Raw genomic sequence first — 26,068 nt, forward strand, 5'->3', positions numbered from 1 at the left:
TATATAAATATATAACAAACATAAAATTTATATACCGTGTGTTATGTGTTTCACTGCAAACAGCAGAGTTTATATTATATATAATATATATGTATATATATATATATATATATATATATATATATATATATATATATATATATATATATATATATATATATATATATATATATATATATATATATATATATATATATATATATATATATATATATATATATATGTCGTGCCGAATAGGCAGAACTTGCGATCTTGGCTTAAATAGCAATGCTCATCTTGCCATATAGGACAAGTGAAAATTTGTGTATGCAATAATTTCGCCAAAATCATTCTAAACCTAACGAAAAAAATATATTTCACTGTGTTTGTTTAGTATTAAATTACTGTAAACAAATCTAAAATATATTTAGTTGGGTTAAGCTAAAATAAATTGTGCTTGTTATAATAAGGTTAGTTAAGTTTTCTAAGATTCTTTTGGTGCAAAATTATAAATTTTTACATTAGCATTAATGAAAAAAATATATCTTTAAACTTATAAGAGAAAATTTTAGAAAAGACTTAATTTTAAATGAGTTCTTGCTAATTGACTAGTTTTACATATTCGGCACGACATATATATATATATATATATATATATATATATATATATATATATATATATATATATATATATATATATATATATATATATATATATATATATATATATATATATATATAGTATATACTTCTGTGATTTGATTTACAGTAAATTAGTTTATATGGTGCAGGTATAGACGTGGGTCCGGTGATCGCAGGTGTAGTGGGAGCCAAACCCATGTATGACATATGGGGGAACACTGTCAATGTGTCGTCGAGGATGGACTACACCGGCGAGATGGGCATGATACATGTAGGTAAACTGGCATCAGCATTATTTCTGTAATATTGAGAAAATCATTTACTAGCCATACACATTGATCTATGAGAAATAGAGCGAAAATATTTACCTCGTAGTTGAAGACCCTCTTGGGACAAGTAGTCTTAACAGCTGTTCTTATCGCCGGGTCACCATCTGGAGAAGACCCTGGCCGGAAGTACCGGCGAATCATCAAGATGTTCTTATTGTATTCGCTAGGGAACATTACTTGACCTGGGTTTGTGTCATCTGGTGTCGTTAACTCTATGATAGGCGCAGCGAGAAGCAACTGTTGGTTAGCGCTGCTCTATAATGTCGAGTCTAATAACAGATGTGAATGTGGGTAGCTCTTGGATTTTTGATGGGCCAAGGCAGAACGACTTCTGACTTAAGGTGGATTCAGTCGTATAAGTTAATTTATCAGTTAATGTTGCTGCTAATATTTCAGGGTAACAAAAAGCTGACACAGGTCTTTTTCTGTAAGGTGACCTTTTCTCTACTGCCGACTGTACATTCTAGTAATTGTAGGATGGTGTCTTGGGGCACGTTGTACCTGTACTGAACTTAATGGTCAGAGTATATCTTAAAATTTAGTGGGTTATTAGTTGGGAAATATCACTTAACACCCATCCAGAGGTGTTGATATTGTGGTGGGGACGCAGCAAGAGGTGATATTTAAGGAAATGGGAATGCTGAGTAGCTGTCAGCTCCTAGCTTATTGGTGTCGGACTCACTGGTCCGGTGTTTAAGAACATAAGAACACAAGAAAGAAGGAACACTGCAATGGGCCTACTGGCCTATGCGAGGCAGGTCCAATTCTCCCACCGGCTTAAGCCAATGCATTGACCTAGTGAGATCAGACACGTCACTTAAGGGATGAGCACGGCATCCGACCTAGTAACACAAGCTAGTCAGGTCAAACTCACACCCACCCACACCCACTCATGTATTTATCCAACCTATTTTTAAAACTACACAACGTCTCAGCTTCTATGACTGTACTCGGGAGTTTGTTCCACTCATCCACAACTCTACTACCAAACCAGTGCTTTCCTATATCCTTCCTGAATCTGAAATTTTCCAATTTAAAGCCATTGCTGCGAGTCCTGTCTATGTTAAATATTTTTAGCATGCTATTTACATCCCCTTTATTAATTCCTGTTTTCCATTTGTACACCTCAATCATATCCCTCCTAATTCTACGCCTTTTTAGAGAGTGCAGATTCAGGGCCCTCATTCTATCCTCATAGGGAAGATTTCTGATGCATGGGATCAAGTTTGTCATCCTCCTTATATCCTTACTGTAATATGGTAACCAAAACTGAGCAGCATAATCTAAATGAAGCCTAACCAAAGCTATATAGAGTTGAAGAACAACCTGAGGACTCCTATTATTTATGCTTCTTGTTATGAAGCCAAGAATTCTGTTCGCTTTATTGCGAACACTAATGCACTGTTGACTTGGTTTTAGATTACTGCTAACCAGAACTCCTAAATCCTTTTCACAATCAGTTATATTAAGATCTACATTATTTAGTTTATATGTGGCACGATTATTTTCCTGTCCAATGCTTAGAACTTTGCATTTGTCTATATTAAATTTACTGCATCTGCCACTTCTCCGACCACTGCATCAGTCTTTTCAAATCTTCCTGGAGTGCTCTAATGTCCTCGTCAGAATGAATTCGTCGGCCTATTTTGGTGTCATCGGCAAACTTGCTTATATCGTTATTTATTCCCTCATCTATGTCGTTTATGTACATTGTGAACAACAAGGGGCCCAACACTGACCCCTGAGGAACACCGCTTGTGACGTGCCCCCATTCTGATTTCTCCCCATTTATGCAAACTCTCTGCTGCCTATTTGTCAACCATGCCTCTACCCAGGAAAAAAATTCTCCTCCTATTTTGTGTGCCTTAAGTTTCCTCAATAGCCTCTGATGTGGAACTCTATCGAAAGCCTTACTGAAGTTCATATACGCAATATCATATTGAATACCATGATCTACCTCCTCAAATACCTTAGTGAAAAAAAGTTAGTAAATTCGTAAGACAGGAACGCCCCTTTGTAAAACCGTGTTGAGATTCATTAATCAATTTATGCCTTTCAAGATGCCTATGAATTGCTTCGGCAATTATTGATTCCATAAATTTTCCCACTATGGAGGTAAGGCTTATTGGTCTATAGTTCGAAGCTAAGGGCCTGTCACCTGCCTTGTAAATAGGTATTACATTTGCCATTTTCCACTTATCAGGCACTATGCCAGTTTGTAGTGATAAGTTGGAAAGATTAGCCAAATGTATGCTAAGTTTCTCTTTACATTCCTTTAACACCCTTGCAAACAGTTCATTAGGGCCTGGGGATTTGCTAGGTTTTAGTTTCTCTATTTGTCTGAGGACCATGCCACTAGTTACCGAAATCGTGCATAGTTTATTGTCCTGTTCTACATAATCTATTATTTCTGGAATTTCGCTAGTATTTTCCTGGGTAAAAACTGAGAGGAAGTAGGTACTGAAAATTTCACACATATCCTTACCACTGTCAGTGGTCTGACCTGAGTTACTCTTAAGTGGGCGTATCTTGTCCCTAATCTTACTTCTTTATACCTGAAAGAACCCTTATGGGTTAGTCTTCGAATCCCTTGCGACCTTAGCCTCATAATCCCTTTTTGCTTTTCTTATTCCTTTTTTATATTTCTGTGTTTAATTGAATATATTGATTTCTTAACTGCCCATCCCCTCCTTTGATGTGCTTGTATATGCCTCTCTTTTGACCAATGAGATGTTTTAATCCATTGTTCATCCATTTGGGATCATTTTTGTTAGATCTAATTTCCCTACTCGAAACAAAAGTTGTCTGGGCAGCTAGAACTATGCTCTGAAAAACGTCTTATTGGCAACCAAGGCCACCTACCTGACCCATAGTCAGGTCATCCCAATTTAGCTCACCCAGGTAATTTTTCAGTTCCATGAAATCGGCCAAGCGAAAATCTGGGACATAGATTTGATTGCAGTTATCTGGGTAATTCCATGATATATTGAAACTAAGTGATTTGTGATCGCTTTTCCCAAGCTCATCATTAACCTCAAGATTATTAATTAGTGATTCTTTGTTGGCATGAACCAAGTCAGGCAGATTGTTTCCTCTAGTTGGTTCTGTCACAACCTGTTCTAAAGAGCAATCCTGAACCGTATCAAGAAAGTCATTAGACTCAAGATTTCCTGTCACATTGTTCCAATCAGTTTGTCTAAAGTTAAAATCTCCCATTAATATAACATTTTCATATTGAGATGCCTTACGAATTTCGTCGCATTACAGCTTACTGCCCTCCCTATCAAGGTTTGGGGGCCTGTAAATCACACCCAAAATTATTTTGTCATGACCCTCGAGAAAATGTAGCCGAACAGATTCTGTGTCCGATGTTTCTAATCTTATATCATGTCCAAAACAACAATTTAAAATTTTTCTGACATACATCGCCACTCCACCACCCTTCCTGTTGACCCTATCAGTGTGGAATAGTTTATAACCCTGTATGTTGCATTCAGAAGGCATTTCTCTATCTTTCAGGCTGAACCAGGTCTCTGCTATAGCAATAATATCTATATTTCCTGCACTTCCAAGTAATCTTACCTCATCTATTTTATTTCTTAGACTCCTACTATTTGTATAGTAAACCTTAAGGGAGCTAGTCACTCGTTGCCCTCTACTATCTCTCTTTGTTTGTTGATCAATTGTTTTGCCATTACTAGCAACTTTATTTTGAATATTGTCTTTTAAACATCCCTGAGGTATTCTGGTAATATCTGCTGCTTTCAACCCTAATACTGCAGCCTGATTGTTTCCCACAAACACCCATATCTCTATAATCTCTCAGTTTAAAGTCCTAGACAAGTCATAAATTACCCCTCAATCGAATTGGCTAATGCAACCACTCCAGCCCCAGAGAGATGAACCCCATCCCTTACATACATATCATGCTTGCCATTGAATTTGTCCTAGTTATCAATGAATGGGGTTGCAAGTTCCTTGCAGTACCTGTCTAGCCAGCAATTTATACCAATTGCCCGAGACATCAATTCATTGCCCACTCCCTTTCTAAACAAGATGCTACATATGATTGGGATTCCTCCCTTAGACCTGACTACTTCTTTGGCTGACCTGTACTTATCCAGTAGCACCTGTCTTCTGCCCTTCCCAGTGTCATTACCCCCAGCACTAAGACAGATAATGGGCTTGTTCCCATTATCTGACATAATATTATCCAACCTGCTGATTATGTCACCAACACCATCTCTCTGTTACAAAAAGCACGGTCCATATATCTTACCTGAGAATCTCCTACAATTAGAATATTCTTACCATGATTAGCAGGGGAGTCAGTGATACCTTTAACCTCACTAACCACTGAAGTACACTCGTTCTGGAGAACAGAGAATCGATTTCCGACATTCACATAATCTCTTTTAACCCTCCTTATCTTCCTTCTTCCTGAGCTGTGAACCACTTGCCACCTTCTTCAACACATTAACCTGAGATTCCAAAACACTACAACACGCCATGGTGCTTGGTAACACCCCACACTAACTCCCAGAGAGCTTAGGAGAGGTATGACCACACGTGACCACTGACCTGAAAGAGGCTCATCAAACAGGCCACAATATTTTTGTTGTTTTTAATTTTCAAATTTTGCAATAAATTTTTGACTTTAGGAGTTTTTCAGTTACATAAAAGTTATCATCAATAATTATTATTATATGTAAAATAAATTACTGCCTGTATAAACAGATCCTTTGCATATTCGCATTAAAATCATGCTTTCCAGACGACGCCAGAAGTAGGAGAGATCCTACGAGAGTTGGGATGGAGTGTACAGTGCCGAGGAGACATTTTTGTCAAAGGTAAAGGAATAATGACTACATACTTTGTGGATCCCAGGAGTGTCCCATGTGAGCCAGAAGTCTCTGCTCCCATCAACGATAACATCCCCGCTCCGGACCCACTTAATGAGAGGAGGCGAAGTAGCCAGCTGAGTGTGTCCTCCTTGATGGCTCTCCTGTCATCTCAGAGAGGCAGTTTAGACATCAACACAGGCAAAGACGATGACGACACACAAAGCGATCAGTCTTTTCCTATATATAGATTAATTACGGATGGAGAAGAAACTCCTCTGCAAACCAATGATCAAGTACTTGAAACGGCAGCTATGGATCCTCCCTACAGTTTGGATTCAAGAACTGAAACCCAGGAAGAACTCGAAAATATATCAACCCTACCGCCATCTGGAAGTAACTGACTTTAATTCTGAGGTTCATGACACTCAAAGGGACATTGACGTGTTCTAATATTTTATACCAAAGAGAGATACACTTTTTCAGGCGTTGTTGGGTCAGATATGAATACTTCTGTTGGTATACCAAAGGTATGTCAATCAAGTAAGTCTTCAGGATGCTCCTAATTCAGAGTTACCAGTGTTGTGTTAGCAGGTCCTTGCCTCAGTAGTCATTTGTACTAGACATCCATTATTATGCAAGGTCACTCGTAGCTCAATGATAGACCATTCAGCTCACCACTGAATGAACTGTGGTTCAGTTCCCAGGTAAGATATGATGTTCGGGGAGTCCCTTACACCTGCTGCCTCTGTTCACCTAGCAGTAAATAGGTACGTGTGCGTTAGCTGACTATTGTGGGTCACATCCTAGGTAAGAGGACTTAAGAACCACATTTTAAGCCACACTGTTTGGTTTTCTTGGGTTAAAAACTCTCTGGGGTCAGTGTGCATAAGAATATTTTTTACTTTTTCTCTTATTGTTTTCAAGAAAGCGTCAAGTTTCATGTGTCCCAGTCTTCGAGAAAGAAGGTGTGGTGGAGCATGAACTCAGGGCCAGAATACGTGCTGAGCCTGGCGCTAGTATACAGATTAATAGGCATTTAATACCTGATTGTGGTGGACAGAATAGACATGTAGCGCCTGGCGTCGATGGACAAGTCAGTAGAATGAAACACCTGGCACTGGAAAGGCGTCAGTTCAGCCTCCTCACACAATCACACTTGAGTCACAAAGCGAATAATGTGCGAGAAAATGTGATACTAGTAATACTTTATCATGTTACTAAATGTTCAAATGCTCTTAGGTTGCTAAACTATTTACAGTGTACATAATAGCTTATGGTATATTTTTATGATAGCAGTTACTCGGGTATATAATTACAATCAGTTTGGTCTGAGGCAGATGTGTCAGCGTTACTTCAATACGCTATTAAAGCAATAAGTAAGAAATATATTTATCCTTACTCCGCTCCTTCAATTAAAGGAGGGAGTGCCTTCGTGCGGGTAAAGTACTCTTGATCCACGGAACTGGAGTTACCTCTATTCTTATATCAAACCTGATTTCCACCCATTTACCAGGCGTTATAGCACAACAGTTGGTTTTGTGGATGTTATATTAATAGTCATGTGCGAGCTAACCCATGAAGGTCATACGGCTACTCAGAAATGAGAAATAACAAGTTGGATCCAAGGAAAGGAAAGATAACTTCAGTTTGTTGGATCGAGCTCTTCACCAGGATTAATTGAGGAACCCTTTGGAAGAGGTGCATAAAATATTAGGCCAATATATTACAAAGTTATATGTGGATGAAAGAGCCACAAACAATCCAAGGAAAACTGAATATATAACATTACTCACTCTTCTTTACGTTTCCTTTCTGGTGAAGACTTCTGTAGATATTCTATGAGATACATCGCTTAAATGTATTTGTCATCCTTTTGAGTCAAAACTTGCGGACATTGCTTATAAAGGAGCGATAATTTAGGGACAATTACGTACGCGAGATCTATTTTGCTAGAATATTAACCCACTTAGGATTTTTCAATCAATGAGATAATCTATTAGAAATATCGCCCATAGTGGGCGATAAATCACCTAATAAAATGTTCTAAACTATTCCACATTATCTGGGTATTAACATACATTGTACCGAACATCACTTCCACAAGCTAAGTATATATTTATTTTTGTTATAATTGCAAAAATCTATTTGAACATATTAAAATATTTCATTGATATAAAATAATACTGACTAATTTAGTAAAGTTAGACCATTTTGCGAAGTTATTTGAGAAATACGAGTTTGTATATAATGTTTAGTGACGTAACAATGTTTATATATTAATAAGAGAATAAGATACGAAAAACAATTGATGAAAGTTCAATGAGACTGACCGGTGTTGACTGGAGTATATGTCAACATTGAGGTGACTGGATCTTCCATTTATGGTGATCGTTGTATCGAACCTGATTACCTCCTATTTCTTAGGTGCTTCCCCATGAGTAAAATATCAGAAAAAAAATAGTACAAATCCCACTGTCTTTTATTCTTGTACTTGCTCACATTTTTAAGGTAATCACAGCTTATTTATAATTATTATCATGTCTTCTTCTTGTGTTCACTGGAAAGCTTTAAACCAGTAGGGTTCTTACAGTACCTGGGGAATGGAAGGTAATCAGGTTTCATCCGAGTGAAAGGGGGGATTCCTCAAATTCCTTGGATCAAGAGACACCAGCATCACAACACACTCCACTGAAGGGTGTTCTTATTTTAAGCCGATGCTGTGTATTGTACCATAATAACTGAATAATAACATATCGTGGAAGCCTTAAACTAAGTGTTACAATAAAATATACCACTGTTACCAATGTTTTCTTCTGATATAACTGAATTTCAGACACTTAAAATACTGAACTTTTGTGTACATTATATTTTACTAAATATCTTATATACTTTGTAAAGCTGAAGATTTTGTAAAGTATTTATCACTTTGACTTGAACTGATGTGCGTAATATATCAGGTAGTTGTAAATATGTATATTATATTATGTGGAAGGTAATAAGGGAGGTAATAAGGAAGGTAATAAGGGAGGTAATAAGGGAGGTAATAAGGGAGGTAATAAGGGAGGTAATAAGGAAGGTAATAAGGGAGGTAATAAGGAAGGTAATAAGGGAGGTAATAAGGAAGGTAATAAGGGAGGTAATAAGGGAGGTAATAAGGAAGGTAATAAGGAAGGTAATAAGGAAGGTAATAAGGAAGGTAATAAGGAAGGTAATAAGGAAGGTAATAAGGAAGGTAATAAGGGAGGTAATAAGGAAGGTAATAAGGAAGGTAATAAGGAAGGTAATAAGGAAGGTAATAAGGAAGGTAATAAGGAAGGTAATAAGGAAGGTAATAAGGAAGGTAATAAGGGAGGTAATAAGATGTACTAGGTCAGGAACTTGTAAAAAATAAAGAATTAGATTTATGGTGTTTTGTATTCTCTAGACGACATACAATGTTATTTATGTGAATGTTGAGATCATTTATAAATAAATGTTGAAATGTATCATGAGATGAATTTTTATTATAAACATCATAGCAGAATATCTACATATACTAACAGTCATTCTCTCTGAAAGCTCTAAACCCCTAAGAAGAAATAGGGAGTTGTATTCGCCATGAGAATTTAAAAAAAATTGTGATGTGATTCATACGATAACTCGATTTATGGAGAATTTGATCATTTACGTTCAGTGATTTACTAAGTTACTGTGTATAAAACCTACAGTATATTGTATGTGTTTTTTTACAACAGGGAAGAACACATATTAACACATAGGAAAAGCAGTTACCTGGATACCTGGAGGTTACCTGGAGGTTATTCCGGGGATCAACGCCCCCGCGGCCCGGTCCATGACCAGGCCTCCCGGTAGATCAGGGCCTGATCAACTAGGCTGTTACTGCTGGCCGCACGCAGTCCAACGTACGAGCCACAGCCCGGCTGATCCGGCACTGACTTTAGGTATCTGTCCAGCTCTCTCTTGAAGGCAGCCAGGGGTTTATTGGCAATTCCCCTAATTCTTGATGGGAGGCTGTTGAACAGTCTTGGGCCCTGGACACTTATGGTGTTTTCCCTTAGTGTACCAATGGCGCCCCTACTTTTTATTGGGGGCATTTTGCATCGCCTGCCCAGTCTTTTACTTTCGTAGGGAGTGATTTCTGTGTGCAGATTTAGGACCATTCCTTCCAAGATTTTCCAAGTGTAGATTATGATATATCTCTCCCTCCTGCGTTCCAACGAGTATAAGTCAAGTGCTTCCAAGCGTTCCCAGTAGTTAAGGTGCTTGACAGAACTTATACGTGCAGTAAAGGATCTCTGTACACTCTCTAGATCTGCGATTTCACCTGCTTTGAATGGAGATGTTAATGTACAGCAGTATTCCAGCCTAGAGAGAACAAGTGATTTGAAAAGGATCATCATTGGCTTTGCATCTCTCGTTTTGAAAGTTCTCATAATCCATCCTATCATTTTCTTTGCACGTGCGATCGTGGCACTGTTGTGATCCTTGAAAGTGAGATCCTCAGACATTACTACTCCCAGGTTCCTTACATTATTTTTCCGCTCTATTGTATGGCCAGAGTCTGTAGTATACTCTGTTCTAGTTATTATCTCCTCCAGTTTTCCATAACGGAGTAGTTGGAATTTGTCCTCATTGAACATCATATTGTTTACCGTTGCCCACTGGAAAACTTTGTTTATATCTTCTTGGAGGTTAACCGCGTCCTCAGCAGATGACAGCCTCATGCAGATCCTAGTATCATCCGCAAAGGATGATACGGTGCTGTGATGTATATCTCTGTCTATGTCTGATATGAGAATAAGGAATAAGATTGGGGCGAGTACTGTGCCTTGTGGAACATAGCTCTTCACTATGGCAGCCTCCGATTTAACTCTGTTGACCACTACTCTTTGTGTTCGATTTGTTAGGAAGTTGAAGATCCATCTCCCCACTTTCCCAGTTATTCCTTTAGCACGTATTTTATGGGTTATTACGCCATGATCGCATTTGTCAAATGCTTTTGCAAAGTCTGTGTATATTACATCTGCATTCTGATTTTCTTCCAGTGTATCCAAGGCCATATCATAGTGATCCAGTAGTTGTGAGAGGCAGGAGCGATCTGCCCTGAACCCATGTTGCCCTGGATTGTGCAGATTTTGGGAATCCAGGTGATTTGCAATCCTGCTTCTTAGCACTCTTTCAAAGATTTTTATGATGTGGGACGTCAGAGCTATTGGTCTATAGTTCTTGGCTAATGCTTTGCTGCCACCTTTATGGAGTGGGGCTATATCCGTTGTTTTAAGTGACTGTGGAATTTCACCCATGTCCAAGCTCCTCCTCCATAGTGTACTTAGGGCACGCGAGAGGGGTTTCTTGCAGTTCTTAATGAAAACAGAGTTCCACGAGTCTGGGCCCGGGGCTGAGTGCATGGGCATGTTGTCAATGGCTTTTTCGAAATCTATCGGAGTTAGGGTAATGTCGGAAATCTGGCATACATTTATGGAGTTTTGAGGCTCATTCATGAAGAAATCATTTGGGTCGTCGATCCTCAGACCGATTAGTGATTCACTAAACACAGAATCGTACTGGGATTTCAATATTTCACTCATTTCCTTGTTGTCATCTGTGTAAGTCCCATCTGAGTAAGGGCCCGATACTAGATGTGGTATTTGCCTCGTTTTTGGCATATGAAAAGAAATATTTTGAATTTCTTTCAATTTCACTAATAGCTTTAAGCTCTTCCTGTCTCTCCTGGTTCCTGTAAGAATCATTTAACTTAAGTTCGATAGTTTCCACTTCCCTGGTCAACGCCTCCTTTCGTGTATCAGATATTCTAGCACTCCTGATGAGCTCAGTGACTCTTCGTCGTCTTCTGTAGAGGGAGCGTCTTTCTCTCTCCAGTTTACTCCTGCTCTTCTTCTTTCTTAGGGGAATATGCCTAGAACATGCTTCGGCTGCCAGGAAGTTGATCCTTTCAAGGCACTGGTTTGGATCCATGTCATTTAAGACATCTTCCCAACATGTTTCGTTTAGGACATGGTTTACCTGGTCCCAGTTGATGTTCTTGTTGTTGAAGTTGTATTTTGTGAAGACACCTTCACAGGTACATTCATTCTGCTGATCAGGACCCCTATGCATGTACGTCTGGACTTCGATTAGGTTGTGATCGGAATTAGTTGTTTTTGATATTCTTATGTCTCTCATCAGGTCCTCATTATTTGTGAAGATAAGGTCAAGTGTGTTTTCTAGTCTTGTTGGCTCCACTATCTGCTGGCTTAAGGTGTGTTTTTCGCACTTATTAGCTCATGTGTGTGTGACCTTTCATCTGCGCTACCTCCGGGGATTGTTTCAGCTATAACATTATTTGCTACATTCTTCCATTTTGTATGCCTTAGGTTGAAATCACCAAGCAGTAAGATGTTTGGGGATGGAGCTGGAAGGTTTTCCAAGCAGTAATCAATTTTCAGTAGCTGTTCCTTGAACTATTGTGAGGTTGCATCTGGTGGCTTATATGCAACCACAATGACTAGGTTTTGGTTCTCGATCTTTATTGATAGAACTTCAACTACCTCATTTGTGGTGTTCAGCAACTCCGTGCAGATGAGGGACTCTTTGACATACAGGCCAAATTCCCCCCTTGTTCCCTGTTCTTTCTGTCGCATCTAAAAAATTGTAACCACTTATCCATATTTCATTGTCAAAGTGATCTTTTGTGTGAGTCTCTGTGAAGGCTGGAAACATTGCATTAGACTCCTCTAGAAGTCCACTGATAAAAGGTATTTTGTTGTTGGTGGATGGCTTAAGGCCCTGTATATTAGCAAATATGAACGAGGTTGTATTCTGTGTTTGTTGGGGGGATTTTGTTATTGGCATCAGTAGTAATTCTGGAGGGCCATGGGTGGCCACTGGCTGCGCCTCCAGTCCAACAAGGCTCCAAGGTGGACTATTTTTGTTATTTCCTTCCATTTTCTTTTTCCGCTTCCTGCCACTAAAAAATCACCTGGAGTTGGGTTGTCGTAGCTACTATTGTTTGTCTTGTGGGGTCTGTGCCTCCTGGTCCCTTTTAAATGGTATGCAGGGCAGTCGATGTTGTAACACTGCTTCTGAAGGACCGAGGAGTGACACATTTTTGGGTGAAAGAAAGTACAGGAAGAAGAACGACACACTCCTTTAGACAGGAGGTCGCTACATTTTTTGGGATGCTCAAAGTTGCATGTCCCATTTTTTTTCCTGATATTCCATGCTTACAGATGCCCTAAGCATAATATTTGCACAAGTTCGCCTTGGGTTGAGAATTGTTGGGAGGTGTGTTGTCAATTTCTGCAGGTTCTGGGACTGCACTATAATCCTCAGTATCCAAGCCAGGGCCACCCCGTCCTGGATTCCATCTACTTCCTCAGTAGAGGAAGGAGGAGACTCCTCTCCAACATCTGTACTGTGGGCCACGGTCTTGTGCAATGATGGTTGTATATTTACGGTTTTAGTGATGGTTGTGGTAGGGCCCCTGGTAGAGTCTGGACTGGCAGGAGGGGTGGGGGCTGGGTCTGAGTCAGCACTGGGGCTGGGGGCTGAGCCTGGGCCAGCGGCTGGACCTGGGCCAACACCAGCACTGTGGGTATTAGTACTATGACTGGGGGATGGGTCTGGTTTAGCACTATGTGGGTGACTAGATAGTTTTGGGTCATCTGTTGTGGTATGGGCATTCTGCATTTTTTGATACACTATCTCTTACTCCCATGTTTTATATATTTTTGGTAGACAAATGCAAAATGATGACAAAAATTTAGCAACTGTGCCGTTGTAGGAAGTGTAAGTACAGAACTTTGAGAGGGAGACATTATAACTGGGTTGAGAAAGAGAGAGACGATGAATGTAAAGACTATGAGCTTACAGATAAAGAAGGATATTTATCTAAATATGTTGGACATAATTACAACCTGTCACTGCTCACTCTCAGGAGTAAGCTTAACATCTGGTGACGGCTGGTGGGCTCAGATAGCTTAACATCTGATAACTGACAGATTTAGTCGTCTTAAACGCCTGTTAATTGACTTTTAAAACATATCACTCAGGTAATAGATAACAGAGCTTATTTTCTGATATATTCTTCTTTGTGAAAGATACAGTTTCACTCTCCAGTGTAACAATATCATTGTAATATTATGGGCTAGAAACCGGGTTCCTCAACTCATAAAGTACACACGTCATTTACTGTGGATAAAGATATCTTGCTCAAGAAACTGGACTACAATGAGTCCAGCTAAAATGGTATAAAATACCGACAGGTTGTTAGGTAAGACACATATGCAACAGTTAGGTATCTTTATTATGAAACGTTTCGCCTACACAGTAGGCTTCTTCAGTCAAGTACAGAAAAGTTGATAGAAGCAGAAGATACTTGAAGACGATGTAATCAGTCCATCACCCTTAAAGTTTTGAGGTGGTCAGTCCCTCAGTCTGGAGAAGAGCATTGTTCCATAGTATGAAACAATATGGAGATGAAGTGACAGGATGGAGCTTTTATAGCGCCAAGAGGTGAGACGTAGGCCACTAGGAGAGGTAAGAACTCAGATGTTGAAAGGTCAGGTCCTTCTCAAATCCAGCCGCTCTCACTGGTGGAAGTTGTCGAAGTTGATTGCAGGTCTGTACCAAGATACCCTTGTGTTGCAGTGTCTGACAGATTGAACACTAAAATGGTATAAAATACCGACAGGTTGTTAGGTAAGACACATATGCAACAGTTAGGTATCTTTATTTCGAAACGTTTCGCCTACACAGTAGGCTTCTTCAGTCGAGTACAGAAAAGTTGATAGAAGCAGAAGATACTTGAAGACGATGTAATCAGTCCATCACCCTTAAAGTTTTGAGGTGGTCAGTCCCTCAGTCTGGAGAAGAGCATTGTTCCGTTGTCTGAAACAATATGAAGTTGAAGTGACAGAATGGGGCCTTATATAGTGCCAGGAGGTGAGACGTAGGTTGCTTTGGGAGGGCAGGTCCCTCTCAAACCCAGCCATTCCCACTAGTAGAGGTTGTCGAAGTTGATGGTCTGTACCAAGATACCCTTGTGTTGCAGTGTCTGACAGAATGAACATTAAAATGGTATAAAATACCGACAGGTTGTTAGGTAAGACACATATGCAACAGTTAGGTATCTTTATTTCGAAACGTTTCGCCTACACAGTAGGCTTCTTCAGTCGAGTACAGAAAAGTTGATAGAAGCAGAAGATACTTGAAGACGATGTAATCAGTCCATCACCCTTAAAGTTTTGAGTTGGTCAGTCCCTCAGTCTGGAGAAGAGCATTGTTCCGTTGTCTGAAACAATATGAAGTTGAAGTGACAGAATGGGGCCTTATATAGTGCCAGGAGGTGAGACGTAGGTTGCTTTGGGAGGGCAGGTCCCTCTCAAACCCAGCCGTTCCCACTAGTAGAGGTTGTCGAAGTTGATGGTCTGTACCAAGATACCCTTGTGTTGCAGTGTCTGACAGAATGAACATTAAAATGGTATAAAATACCGACAAGTTGTTAGGTAAGACACATATGCAACAGTTAGGTATCTTTATTTCGAAACGTTTCGCCTACACAGTAGGCTTCTTCAGTCGAGTACAGAAAAGTTGATAGAAGCAGAAGATACTTGAAGACGATGTAATCAGTCCATCACCCTTAAAGTTTTGAGGTGGTCAGTCCCTCAGTCTGGAGAAGAGCATTGTTCCGTTGTCTGAAACAAGGGTGATGGACTGATTACATCGTCTTCAAGTATCTTCTGCTTCTATCAACTTTTCTGTACTCGACTGAAGAAGCCTACTGTGTAGGCGAAACGTTTCGAAATAAAGATACCTAACTGTTGCATATGTGTCTTACCTAACAACCTGTCGGTATTTTATACCATTTTAATGTTCATTCTGTCAGACACTGCAACACAAGGGTATCTTGGTACAGACCATCAACTTCGACAACCTCTACTAGTGGGAACGGCTGGGTTTGAGAGGGACCTGCCCTCCCAAAGCAACCTACGTCTCACCTCCTGGCACTATATAAGGCCCCATTCTGTCACTTCAACTTCATATTGTTTCAGACAACGGAACAATGCTCTTCTCCAGACTGAGGGACTGACCACCTCAAAACTTTAAGGGTGATTGACTGATTACATCGTCTTCAAGTATCTTCTGCTTCTATCAACTTTTCTGTACTCGACTGAAGAAGCCTACTGTGTAGGCGAAACGTTTCGAAATAAAGATACCTAACTGTTGCATATGTGTCTTACCTAACAACTATTTCCAAACCAATACCTTTCTACGTCCTTTCTACATCTAAACTTGTCCAACTTAAATCCATTACTGCGGGTTCTCTCCTGGAGAGATATCTTCAAGACCTTAATACGCACACACACACACATACACACACACACATACACATACACTCATACAACTAGACTAGTCCCGGAGCTAAGGTGCATGTCCTACGAGGAGAGGTGGAGACGTTAAGGGAAATCGACCTGACGACACTAGAAGACAGAAAGGACATGGAAGATATGATAACGATATATAAAATTCTGAGAGAAATTAACAAGGTGGACGGAGACAGAATGTTCAAGATTTGGGAGACAGCAACAAGGGGTCACAATTGGAAGTTGAAGACTCAGATGAGTCACAGGGATGTTAGGAAGTATTTCTTCAATCCTAGAGATGTCAGGAAATTGAATAGCCTGAAAAGTGATGTTGTGGAGGCAGGAACCATACATAGCTTTAAGAAAAGGTATGATAAGGCTCATGGAGCAGGGGCAGAGTGGGCCTAGTGGCGAATAGTGAAGAGCCAGGGACAGGAGCTATGACTTGACCTCTATCCACTGGACCATAAATTCTCGAACACCAGGCACTCAGCAGCAGTTAATGATTAAAAATCACTTGTTTCGTGATTTCGTTTACACACACACACACACACATGTATGTGCATATATATATATATATATATATATATATATATATATATATATATATATATATCTATATATATATATATATATATATATATATATATATATATACATATATATATATATATATATATATATATATATATATATATATATATATATATATATATATATATATATATATATATATATATATATATATATATATATATATATATATATATATATGTCGTGCCGAATAGGCAGAACTTGCGATCTTGGCTTAAATATCAACGTTCATCTTGGTAGGTAAGACACATAGGCAACAGTTAGGCAACTTTATTCCGAAACGTTTCGCCTACACAGTAGGCCTCTTCAGTGGAATACAGAAAGTAGGCAGGAACAGTAAAGATGTGAAGACGATGTAATCAGTCCATCACCTTTAAAGTCGTAGAATTTGAGGTTGTCAGTCCCTCAGTCTGGAGAAGTTCAGTTCCATAGTCAGGAACTATCTGAAGATCAATTGACAGTGCGGAGACTTAAATACTGTCGGAAGGAGAGGTGCAGAGTAGTAGTAGTAGTAGTAGTGAGAATGTAGCCACTGAGAGGTCAGGTCCCTCGCAGATCCAACAGTTCTCACTTGACAGGGTTGTCCAAGGTGTTTTCTGTACCAAGAGGCCATGTGTTGCAGTGTCTGACAAGATGAACATTTAAGTGGTATAAAATACCGACAGGTTGGTAGATAAGACACATAGGCAACAGTTAGGCAACTTTATTCCGAAACGTTTCTCCTACACAGTAGGCTTCTTCAGTCGAATACAGAAAGTAGGCAGGAACAGTAAAGATGTGAAGACGATGTAATCAGTCCATCACCCTTAAAGTCGTAGAATTTGAGGTTGTCAGTCCCTCAGTCTGGAGAAGTTCAGTTCCATAGTCAGGAACTATCTGAAGATCAATTGACAGTGCGGAGACTTAAATACTGTCGGAAGGAGAGGTGCAGAGTAGCAGCAGTAGTAGTAGTAGTGAGAATGTAGCCACTCAGAGGTCAGGTCCCTCGCAGATCCAACAGTTCTCACTTGACAGGGTTGTCCAAGGTGTTTTCTGTACCAAAGAGGCCATGTGTTGCAGTGTCTGACAAGATGAACATTTAAGTTGTATAAATAACAAAAAGGCACAATACCGTGACTGGAACAATACACAAATAACCCGCACATAAAAGAGAGAAGCTTACGACGACGTTTCGGTCCGACTTGGACCATTGACAAAGTCACACTAACAGAGGTGGAGCAGGACGGCTATATATATATATATATATATAGCCGTCCTGCTCCACCTCTGTTAGTGTGACTTTGTCAATGGTCCAAGTGGTATAAAACACCGACAGGTTGGTAGGTAAGACACATAGGCAACAGTTAGGCAACTTTATTCCGAAACGTTTCGCCTACACAGTAGGCTTCTTCAGTCGAATACAGAATAAAGTTGCCTAACTGTTGCCTATGTGTCTTACCTACCAACCTGTCGGTATTTTATACCACTTAAATGTTCATCTTGTCAGACACTGCAACACATGGCCTCTTGGTACAGAAAACACCTTGGACAACCCTGTCAAGTGAGAACTGTTGGATCTGCGATGGACCTGACCTTTCAGTGGCTACATTCTCACTACTACTACTACTACTACTCTGCACCTCTCCTTCCGACAGTATTTAAGTCTCCGCACTGTCAATCGATCTTCAGATAGTTCCTGACTATGGAACTGAACTTCTCCAGCCTGAGGGACTGACAACCTCAAATTCTACGACTTTAAGGGTGATGGACTGATTACATCGTCTTCACATCTTTACTGTTCCTGCCTACTTTCTGTATTCGACTGAAGAAGCCTACTGTGTAGGCGAAACGTTTCGGAATAAAGTTGCCTAACTGTTGCCTATGTGTCTTACCTACCAACCTGTCGGTATTTTATACCACTTAAATGTTCATCTTGTCAGACACTGCAACACATGGCCTCTTGGTACAGAAAACACCTTGGACAACCCTGTCAAGTGAGAACTGTTGGATCTGCGAGGGACCTGACCTCTCAGTGGCTACATTCTCACTACTACTACTACTACTACTACTACTACTACTACTACTACTCTGCACCTCTCCTTCCGACAGTATTTAAGTCTCCGCACTGTCAATTGATCTTCAGATAGTTCCTGACTATGGAACTGAACTTCTCCAGACTGAGGGACTGACAACCTCAAATTCTACGACTTTAAGGGTGATGGACTGATTACATCGTCTTCACATCTTTACTGTTTCTGCCTACTTTCTGTATTCGACTGAAGAAGCCTACTGTGTAGGCGAAAAGTTTCGGAATAAAGTTGCCTAACTGTTGCCTATGTGTCTTACCTACCAACCTGTCGGTATTTTATACCACTTAAATGTTCAACGTTCATCTTGCCATATAGGACAAGTGAAAATTTGTGTATGCAATAATTTCGCCAAAATCATTCTGAACCTAACGAAAAAAATATATTTCACTTTGTTTGTTTAGTATTAAATTATTGTAAACAAATCTAAAATGTATTAAGTTGGGTTAGGCTAAAACAAATTGTTCTTGTTATGATAAGGTTAGGTAAGTTTTCTAAGTTCCTTTTGGTGCAAAATTATAAATTTTTACATCAACATTAATGAAAAAATATATCTTTAAAAGTGTAAGAGAAAATTTTAGAAAGGACTTAATTTTAAAAGAGTTCTTGCTAATTGACCAGTTTTACATATTCGGCACGACATATATATATATATATATATATATATATATATATATATATATATATATATATATATATATATATATATATATATATATATATATATATATATATATATATATATATATATATATATATATATATATATATATATATATATATATATATATATATAAGTAGTGCCGAAGGCGGCTCAGCGTCTCTGCGGCTCAGCGCTGTATTCCTGAGCAGTCTCCTCCCGAAAGGTATGCGGCTGAGCGGTCTCCTCCCGAAAGGTCTGTGGCTGAGTGGTCTCCTTCGGCGCCAGCGCGCCCGCGCGCCCGCCCTCGACCACTTCACCCTCAGCCCCCCACCACACCCTCAACCCCCCACCCTCGCCCCCCACCTGCCCCGCCCTCGCGCCGACCCGCCGCCCAGTGTGCCCGCCTGCCGTGCCCTCGCGCCCACCCGCCCACGCCCTGGCGACCGCCCACGCTTTCTGCAGCGCCTTCTGCAGCGTCGTCCGGATCGCCCCCGCGCCCCGAATTTTTTCCGATTTTTTTTCAAATTTTTTTTTGAATTTCATTTTCTTGTGCTCTCCATCTCCTCGGATCAAGTTTTTGAGGTTCCCCCTATGGGTACCCCTCCCACCACCCACTTTCACCCCAAATATTCCTGCTCTACTTCCTTGGATCAAGTTTTTCTCGATATCAAAGACTCCATCTCCTTGGATCAAGTTTTTGGATTCCCCCTCTGGGGGTAAGCATTCAAAATGGACTCCCACTTTCACCCCAAATATTCCTGCTCTACTTCCTTGGATCAAGTTTTTCTCAATATCAAAGACTCCAACTCCTCGGATCAAGTTTTTTGGATTCCCCCCTATGGGGTTTCGAAATTCTTATGATCTCCTCGGATCAAGTTTTTGTCGATATCAATAATACAAAGACTCCACTTCCTCGAATCAATTTTTTTGGATTCCCCCCTCTGGGGGTAAGCATTCAAAATGGACTCCCACTTGCATCCCAAATTCCCTGCTCCAATTCCTCAGATCAAATTTTTCTCGAAATCAATAATACCAAGTCTCCATCTCCTTGGATCAAGTTTTTCTCGATAATACAAAGACTCCATCTCCTCGGATCAAGTTTTTGGATTTCCCCCTCTGGAGGGTAAGCATTCAAATGAACTCCTCCTATGGGGCATGGTACTTTCTCTTACTACAGGACTAAACAAGTGTGACGTCACCCCACCTGTGTTTACTCGGCAGTCAGTGACGTCACATGATGACCTCACACACACAGGCTGAATCTTGTCGAGCAGACAATAACTTAAAATGCAGGATAACACTATTTATTATACAACCAATGCATTTCATATACATTTCTGGTAATACAGCAAAAAAAAAAGGTACAATTCATTGACTAAAATCAACATATTTTTCTCTTGAAGAAATTCTGTGCATTTTGTTCTGGATCTTCTTCGTCGTCACCATCTCAGTATTACACATTTCATATACAACATAGGGAAAACATTACACATTTTCACTCTTAAAATCCAGGATAACCCAAATAATTCCACATTTTTTTCGTTAATACCCACAACAATTCACAATTTCTTTACAAAAGATTCACTCTCCTCAAGTCCAGACATTTTTCTCGTTTTAACTATTTCATCATAAAAAGTCACCACAACACTTACAACTTATAACCACTTTTCAATAAATTCACTAGTCACAATTTTACATATTACGAAGCTAATATGCACACACACACACACACACACACACACACACACCTGAGTTTACTTTGAACACCTTCAAAACACTCTCATAAATCATTTGAATACTCACAAAAGCACCTTTGAACATTTCCAAGACAACATTTTGAATATTCCCAAATAAGATTTGACATCTCTAATATATCTACACTTACATATTTCATTAAATTACAACTCATCCCCCAAACTCCTCCCTCATTCTCAAGATTTTTACAACAGTATCACAAAAACTAACTCAGTCACTTTACTTTGAACAACACCAAAAACACCATGAATTACCTTTGAATAATCCAAAAACATCATTCGAACACCCCCAAATCACCACTGAATACTCCCAGAACACCTTCATAAATACTCTTGCACATCATTTGAACACCTTCAAAAACACCTTTGAATAGTCTCAAACACCATTTGAGTACTCCCAAATACACCACTGAATACTACCAAAACAGCACCGAATACTTCCCAAACACCACCAAAATCACCATAAACTAAGATCAGCATCACAGACTAACATCCATTTTCACACAAATCCTCTCAAATCACTATAACCAAGACGATTACCAATTTCTATGAGTACACTCACCTCCAACTAAGATATAACATGAGCGCAAAAAAAAAAAAACATGAACACAAACAAAACACACACGAACACTTACAACAGAATCTCCTCTTTTTCGGTATCTCTAGTTCGACAACAATACCAACAACCCACACCACCCATAACCCACATCACCCACAACAGTCACTCATGATAAATTTGGGAGCATAAAATTTGTAAATAATGGAAAAAATAACCCCATGATTGCCAATATGTTCGCACAGTATGCGATGGGACCTCCACATAAGTATTATATGAACCGTAAAGTTGATAAGACCTACTATAATACATGCAAACTTTTAGATACAAAGAAAGGTCGTGAGATTATATTCAATGAGTGCATGAATGATCTTGTTAAGTGGTTATTAACAGATCCCAATGGGATTATAATGGAAAAAGTTGTGTTTCCAGAAGGAATTGGACGTGCTTCAGCCGGAGGTGATTGGCATGCACACTTTTAGTTCATTTAAGTTAACAAGGGAAAGTTCATGATTTTGCAAAGGAATTAAAAAAACGTCGTAGAAATATTGTTATCATTATTGTAAAATATGACAAATAAAATATCTCTATAATACTTTTTTTTGTTTTATTCATCATCACTCTAAAACCTTATTAGGCAACTGAATAGAGATCATACTTCTGGCAGGAATGGTGATGAGTATAAACATCTCTGATCTTTGTTGTTCATACATTAGTACCTGTTCCACCAGGGTGTGACTAACCATCTCAAGAAAATGGAGACAGACATTAGGATGGAAAAATATTTTAAAATTGAAGAAGGAAAATTGTACGATGAAAAATATTGTTGTGACAATGTCTGCATTATTTTTCATGCGAATTGTGTTGCTATAAAAGGATATGGTGCAAGTTATTATTTGGGTAAGAAATATCAATATGCTGATGTGTATCGGAGTAGAGAACCATTATTTAATCTGAGAAGATGCAGAGTTGAAGGTCGTGATACTCCTGGAACTGTTATCGAGTTTGAACCTTCACCGGATCAAAGAAAATTGAATCTTCCTTATTTAGCAGTCATAATAAGCCAATTTGGTATTGCTGGACCATTGTAGGAAAATATCATTTCTCAAAATTTAATTGAAAAATCAAGAGATTCCCATTTGGTGTATGGTTTAAAGAAAGATACTATCACAGACAGAATAAGATATTTCAAGGAATCCATTGAGAGTCATAAAAAGTGTGAAAGACAATAAAAATATAAGAGAGGTTATCTTTCTGAAAGGTATTGGGAGGTATGAAACTTCAAATGATTATATCTGGAATACACATTATAAACCCATACTCGAAGATATGATAATGAAATTTAAGGAAGAAGGTATTCGTACAACAATGGTTGTCAAAGAAGAAATGAAAAACATTAATCAAGGTCAAGAATTAGAAGATGATTCGAAATTATTGTCTTCTAGAATTGAAGGAAGTGCTTGGTATCCCTCATGAGGTAAGCAAAAATTATTTACCTTGCATCAGTGGTTTAATTCATTTAAATTATTATGAGGAAGTAATTTTAACTTGAAGAGAGAGAGATATATTTGAACTAATATATATAACTCATATTTACCTCTTCGTGAAATGTGTCACTTACCATTTCGGCCATCTCTCTCTACCTGAACACCAAGAATCATGTCTACCATAATACTTACATCATTTAAGTTAACAAGATGCTTTTAATTCATTTAAGTTAATAAGGGGACACAGTATGATTATGCTTTTAAGCCAATAATGGGAAGATATTTAAGTTAACGAGAAGAATACTGATATAACACTTGAGAGGCATATGTTTGGGATAGTGAAAAAAATATGTAACTTTTAGTTGGTTTATATCTTTTACAGGTGATGATCCAAATTTCTCCCCATTATATGCTAATGAAATAAAAAAAATATTAAAATTTACAGGTACCGATGTGACGGGGCTTGGAAGAACAAGACTTAGAGGGGAGGATTTATGATGTTTAGAGCGTGTTGTTACACCAAGATTAATAATAATATATGATGTTTCATTCATTAAAAAGAGAAATGTTTAATAAAAAATTTTAAGACATGATGAATTTTAAATCAATCAAACCTTACCATGAAAAAAGTATTGAGGTAGAATACAAATGTTATATCTCATTTAAGTTAATTTCATGGTGTCTGTCAGCCCTGTGACCTCACCAAATTTTAGCACAAGAGGACACAGTTGGTCTGGAAAGAGATGATTATCTTAAATCTACCTTGGGTGTGAACACCATTTCATGGCGTCGCTGGAGGGGATTGTAAAAAAATCATGATGCAATACTTTGAGGTAAGCCATATAAGCTCAAGGAGTCTCTCAGAGTGAGGATTGTGTTTCTATCCAGAAATCGAGTGAATATTTCTACCATTGAGTGTGTTTACCAACAAGAAAAATAATGTTCGATTTTAAGATAAAGTCTCCAAAACTAATTTTGGAAATATTAAAAAATGGAGACGTTCAAAGTAATTCTGGAGTACTCTACTGTATTTTGGAAGTGTTCCAATATATTTTTGAATGTGCTCCAACGTAATTTGGAAATGTTCTAATGTTATCCCAATCATTTTGTTCATATTACCGAAATCGAGGGAATGTGGCTAAAAATGTGATTTATATCATATCTTAGTTGGATGTGTTCGTGATATATTTATAAAAAATGATGGGGGTGTTCGAATGACGTTTTTGGAGTATTCAATGGTAATTGTTGGTGTTTTTGGTAGTGTTCAAAGTAAAGTGAGTTGTCTGTGTGTGTGTTAGGTGGTCATAGAATTTTGTGAATATCTTGGTTACAGTGATTTTAGTGGATTTGAGATGGGTGATGAGATGCATTTGTGGATGTGAAATGTGATTTTTGTGTTTGTTCTGAAGAGGTGTGTTGGGAGACGGGTGAGTGGATGTGAAGAAATGTGGGTGAGATGGAGAGGGGTATGGGGAGGGTTGTATTAGAAATTTAATGAAATATGGGGGGGGGGATTTTACTGAAAATAAAGGTAATGTGTGAATATTTTAAAAGAAATTATAGAAGTGAAAAGTTATGATGCACTGGAAAAGAATGGAGGGTGTAGAAACATGTCGCAGTAGTTGGGTAGTGAGATGATTAGTTGTTGTGAGTATATTATCTATTTATGTGGATACAAGGAAATGGGTATGGACAGGATTTTATTAGAATTTTAGTAATGTAGGGAGGAATGTGTATTATATTTTAAGATTCAATAAAAAGAAGGGGAAAAATTTTTATCGAAAGAGGAAAAATTGTGAATAAATTGGTAAGTGATGAGGGTTGTGGGTATTGTTGTCGAACTAGACATATCGAAAAAAGATGTTATAAGTGGGTTGTTGTTGTGGGTGTTGTGGGTTGTGGGTGTTGTGGGGTGTTGTGGGGTGTTGTGAGTTGTGGGTGTTGTGGGTTGTGGGTGTTGTTGTCGAACTAGAGATACCGAAAAGATGTTATAAGCGGGTTGTTGTTGTTGTGGGTGATGTGGGTTGTGGGTATTGTTGTCGAACTAGAGATACCAAAAAAGATGTTATAAGTGGGTTGTTGTTGTGGGTTGAGTGTTGTGGGTTGTGGGTTGTGGGTGTTGTTGTCGAACTAGAGATGCTGAAAAGTGGTTATAAGTTGAAGGTTGTTGTTGTGGGTGTTGTGGGGTGTGGGTGATGTGGGTTGTGGGTGTTGTGGGATGTGGGTGTTGTGGGTTGTGGGTATTGTTGTCGAACTAGAGATACCGAAAAAGAGATGATTCTGTTGTAAGTGTTCGTGTGTGTTTTGTTTGTGTTCATGTTTTTTTTTTTTTGCGCTCATGTTATATCTCAGTTGGAGGTGAGTGTACTCATAGAAATTGGTAATCGTCTTGGCTATAGTGATTTGAGAGGATTTGTGTAAAAATGGGTGTTAGTCTGTGATGTTGATCTTAGTTTATGGTGATTTTGGTGGTGTTTGGGCAGTATTCGGTGCTGTTTTGGTAGTATTCAGTGGTGTATTTGGGAGTACTCAAATGGTGTTTGAGACTATTCAAAGGTGTTTTTGAAGGTGTTCAAATGATGTGCAAGAGTATTTATGAAGGTGTTCTGGGAGTATTCAGTGGTGAATTGGGGGTGTTCGAATGATGTTTTTGGAGTATTCAAAGGTAATTCATGGTGTTTTTGGTGTTGTTCAAAGTAAAGTGACTGAGTTAGTTTTTGTGATACTGTTGTAAAAATCTTGAGAATGAGGGAGGAGTTTGGGGGATGAGTTGTAATTTAATGAAATATGTAAGTGTAGATAAATTAGAG

General features: G+C 38.8%; 2 protein-coding genes across 2 annotated transcripts in view; both read left to right on the forward strand.

The window, feature by feature from the left end:
- Positions 1 to 9,285, forward strand: part of LOC128694392 (adenylate cyclase type 2-like) — a 164,039-nt gene extending 154,754 nt beyond the window's left edge. The window contains 3 exon segments of the mRNA XM_070097974.1: positions 771 to 892; positions 5,725 to 6,131; positions 6,133 to 9,285. Of these exon segments, the coding sequence (XP_069954075.1) occupies positions 771 to 892; positions 5,725 to 6,131; positions 6,133 to 6,244 (641 nt within the window). The 3' untranslated portion in view covers positions 6,245 to 9,285.
- Positions 6,506 to 26,068, forward strand: part of LOC128694391 (uncharacterized) — a 45,936-nt gene continuing 26,373 nt past the window's right edge. The window contains exons 1-2 of the mRNA XM_070098036.1: positions 6,506 to 6,561; positions 6,719 to 6,887. Of these exons, the coding sequence (XP_069954137.1) occupies positions 6,506 to 6,561; positions 6,719 to 6,887 (225 nt within the window). The remainder of the gene's footprint in view (positions 6,562 to 6,718; positions 6,888 to 26,068) is intronic.

This window comes from Cherax quadricarinatus, chromosome 60 (genome assembly GCF_038502225.1).
Source record: "Cherax quadricarinatus isolate ZL_2023a chromosome 60, ASM3850222v1, whole genome shotgun sequence".
Classification (NCBI taxonomy): domain Eukaryota; kingdom Metazoa; phylum Arthropoda; class Malacostraca; order Decapoda; family Parastacidae; genus Cherax; species Cherax quadricarinatus.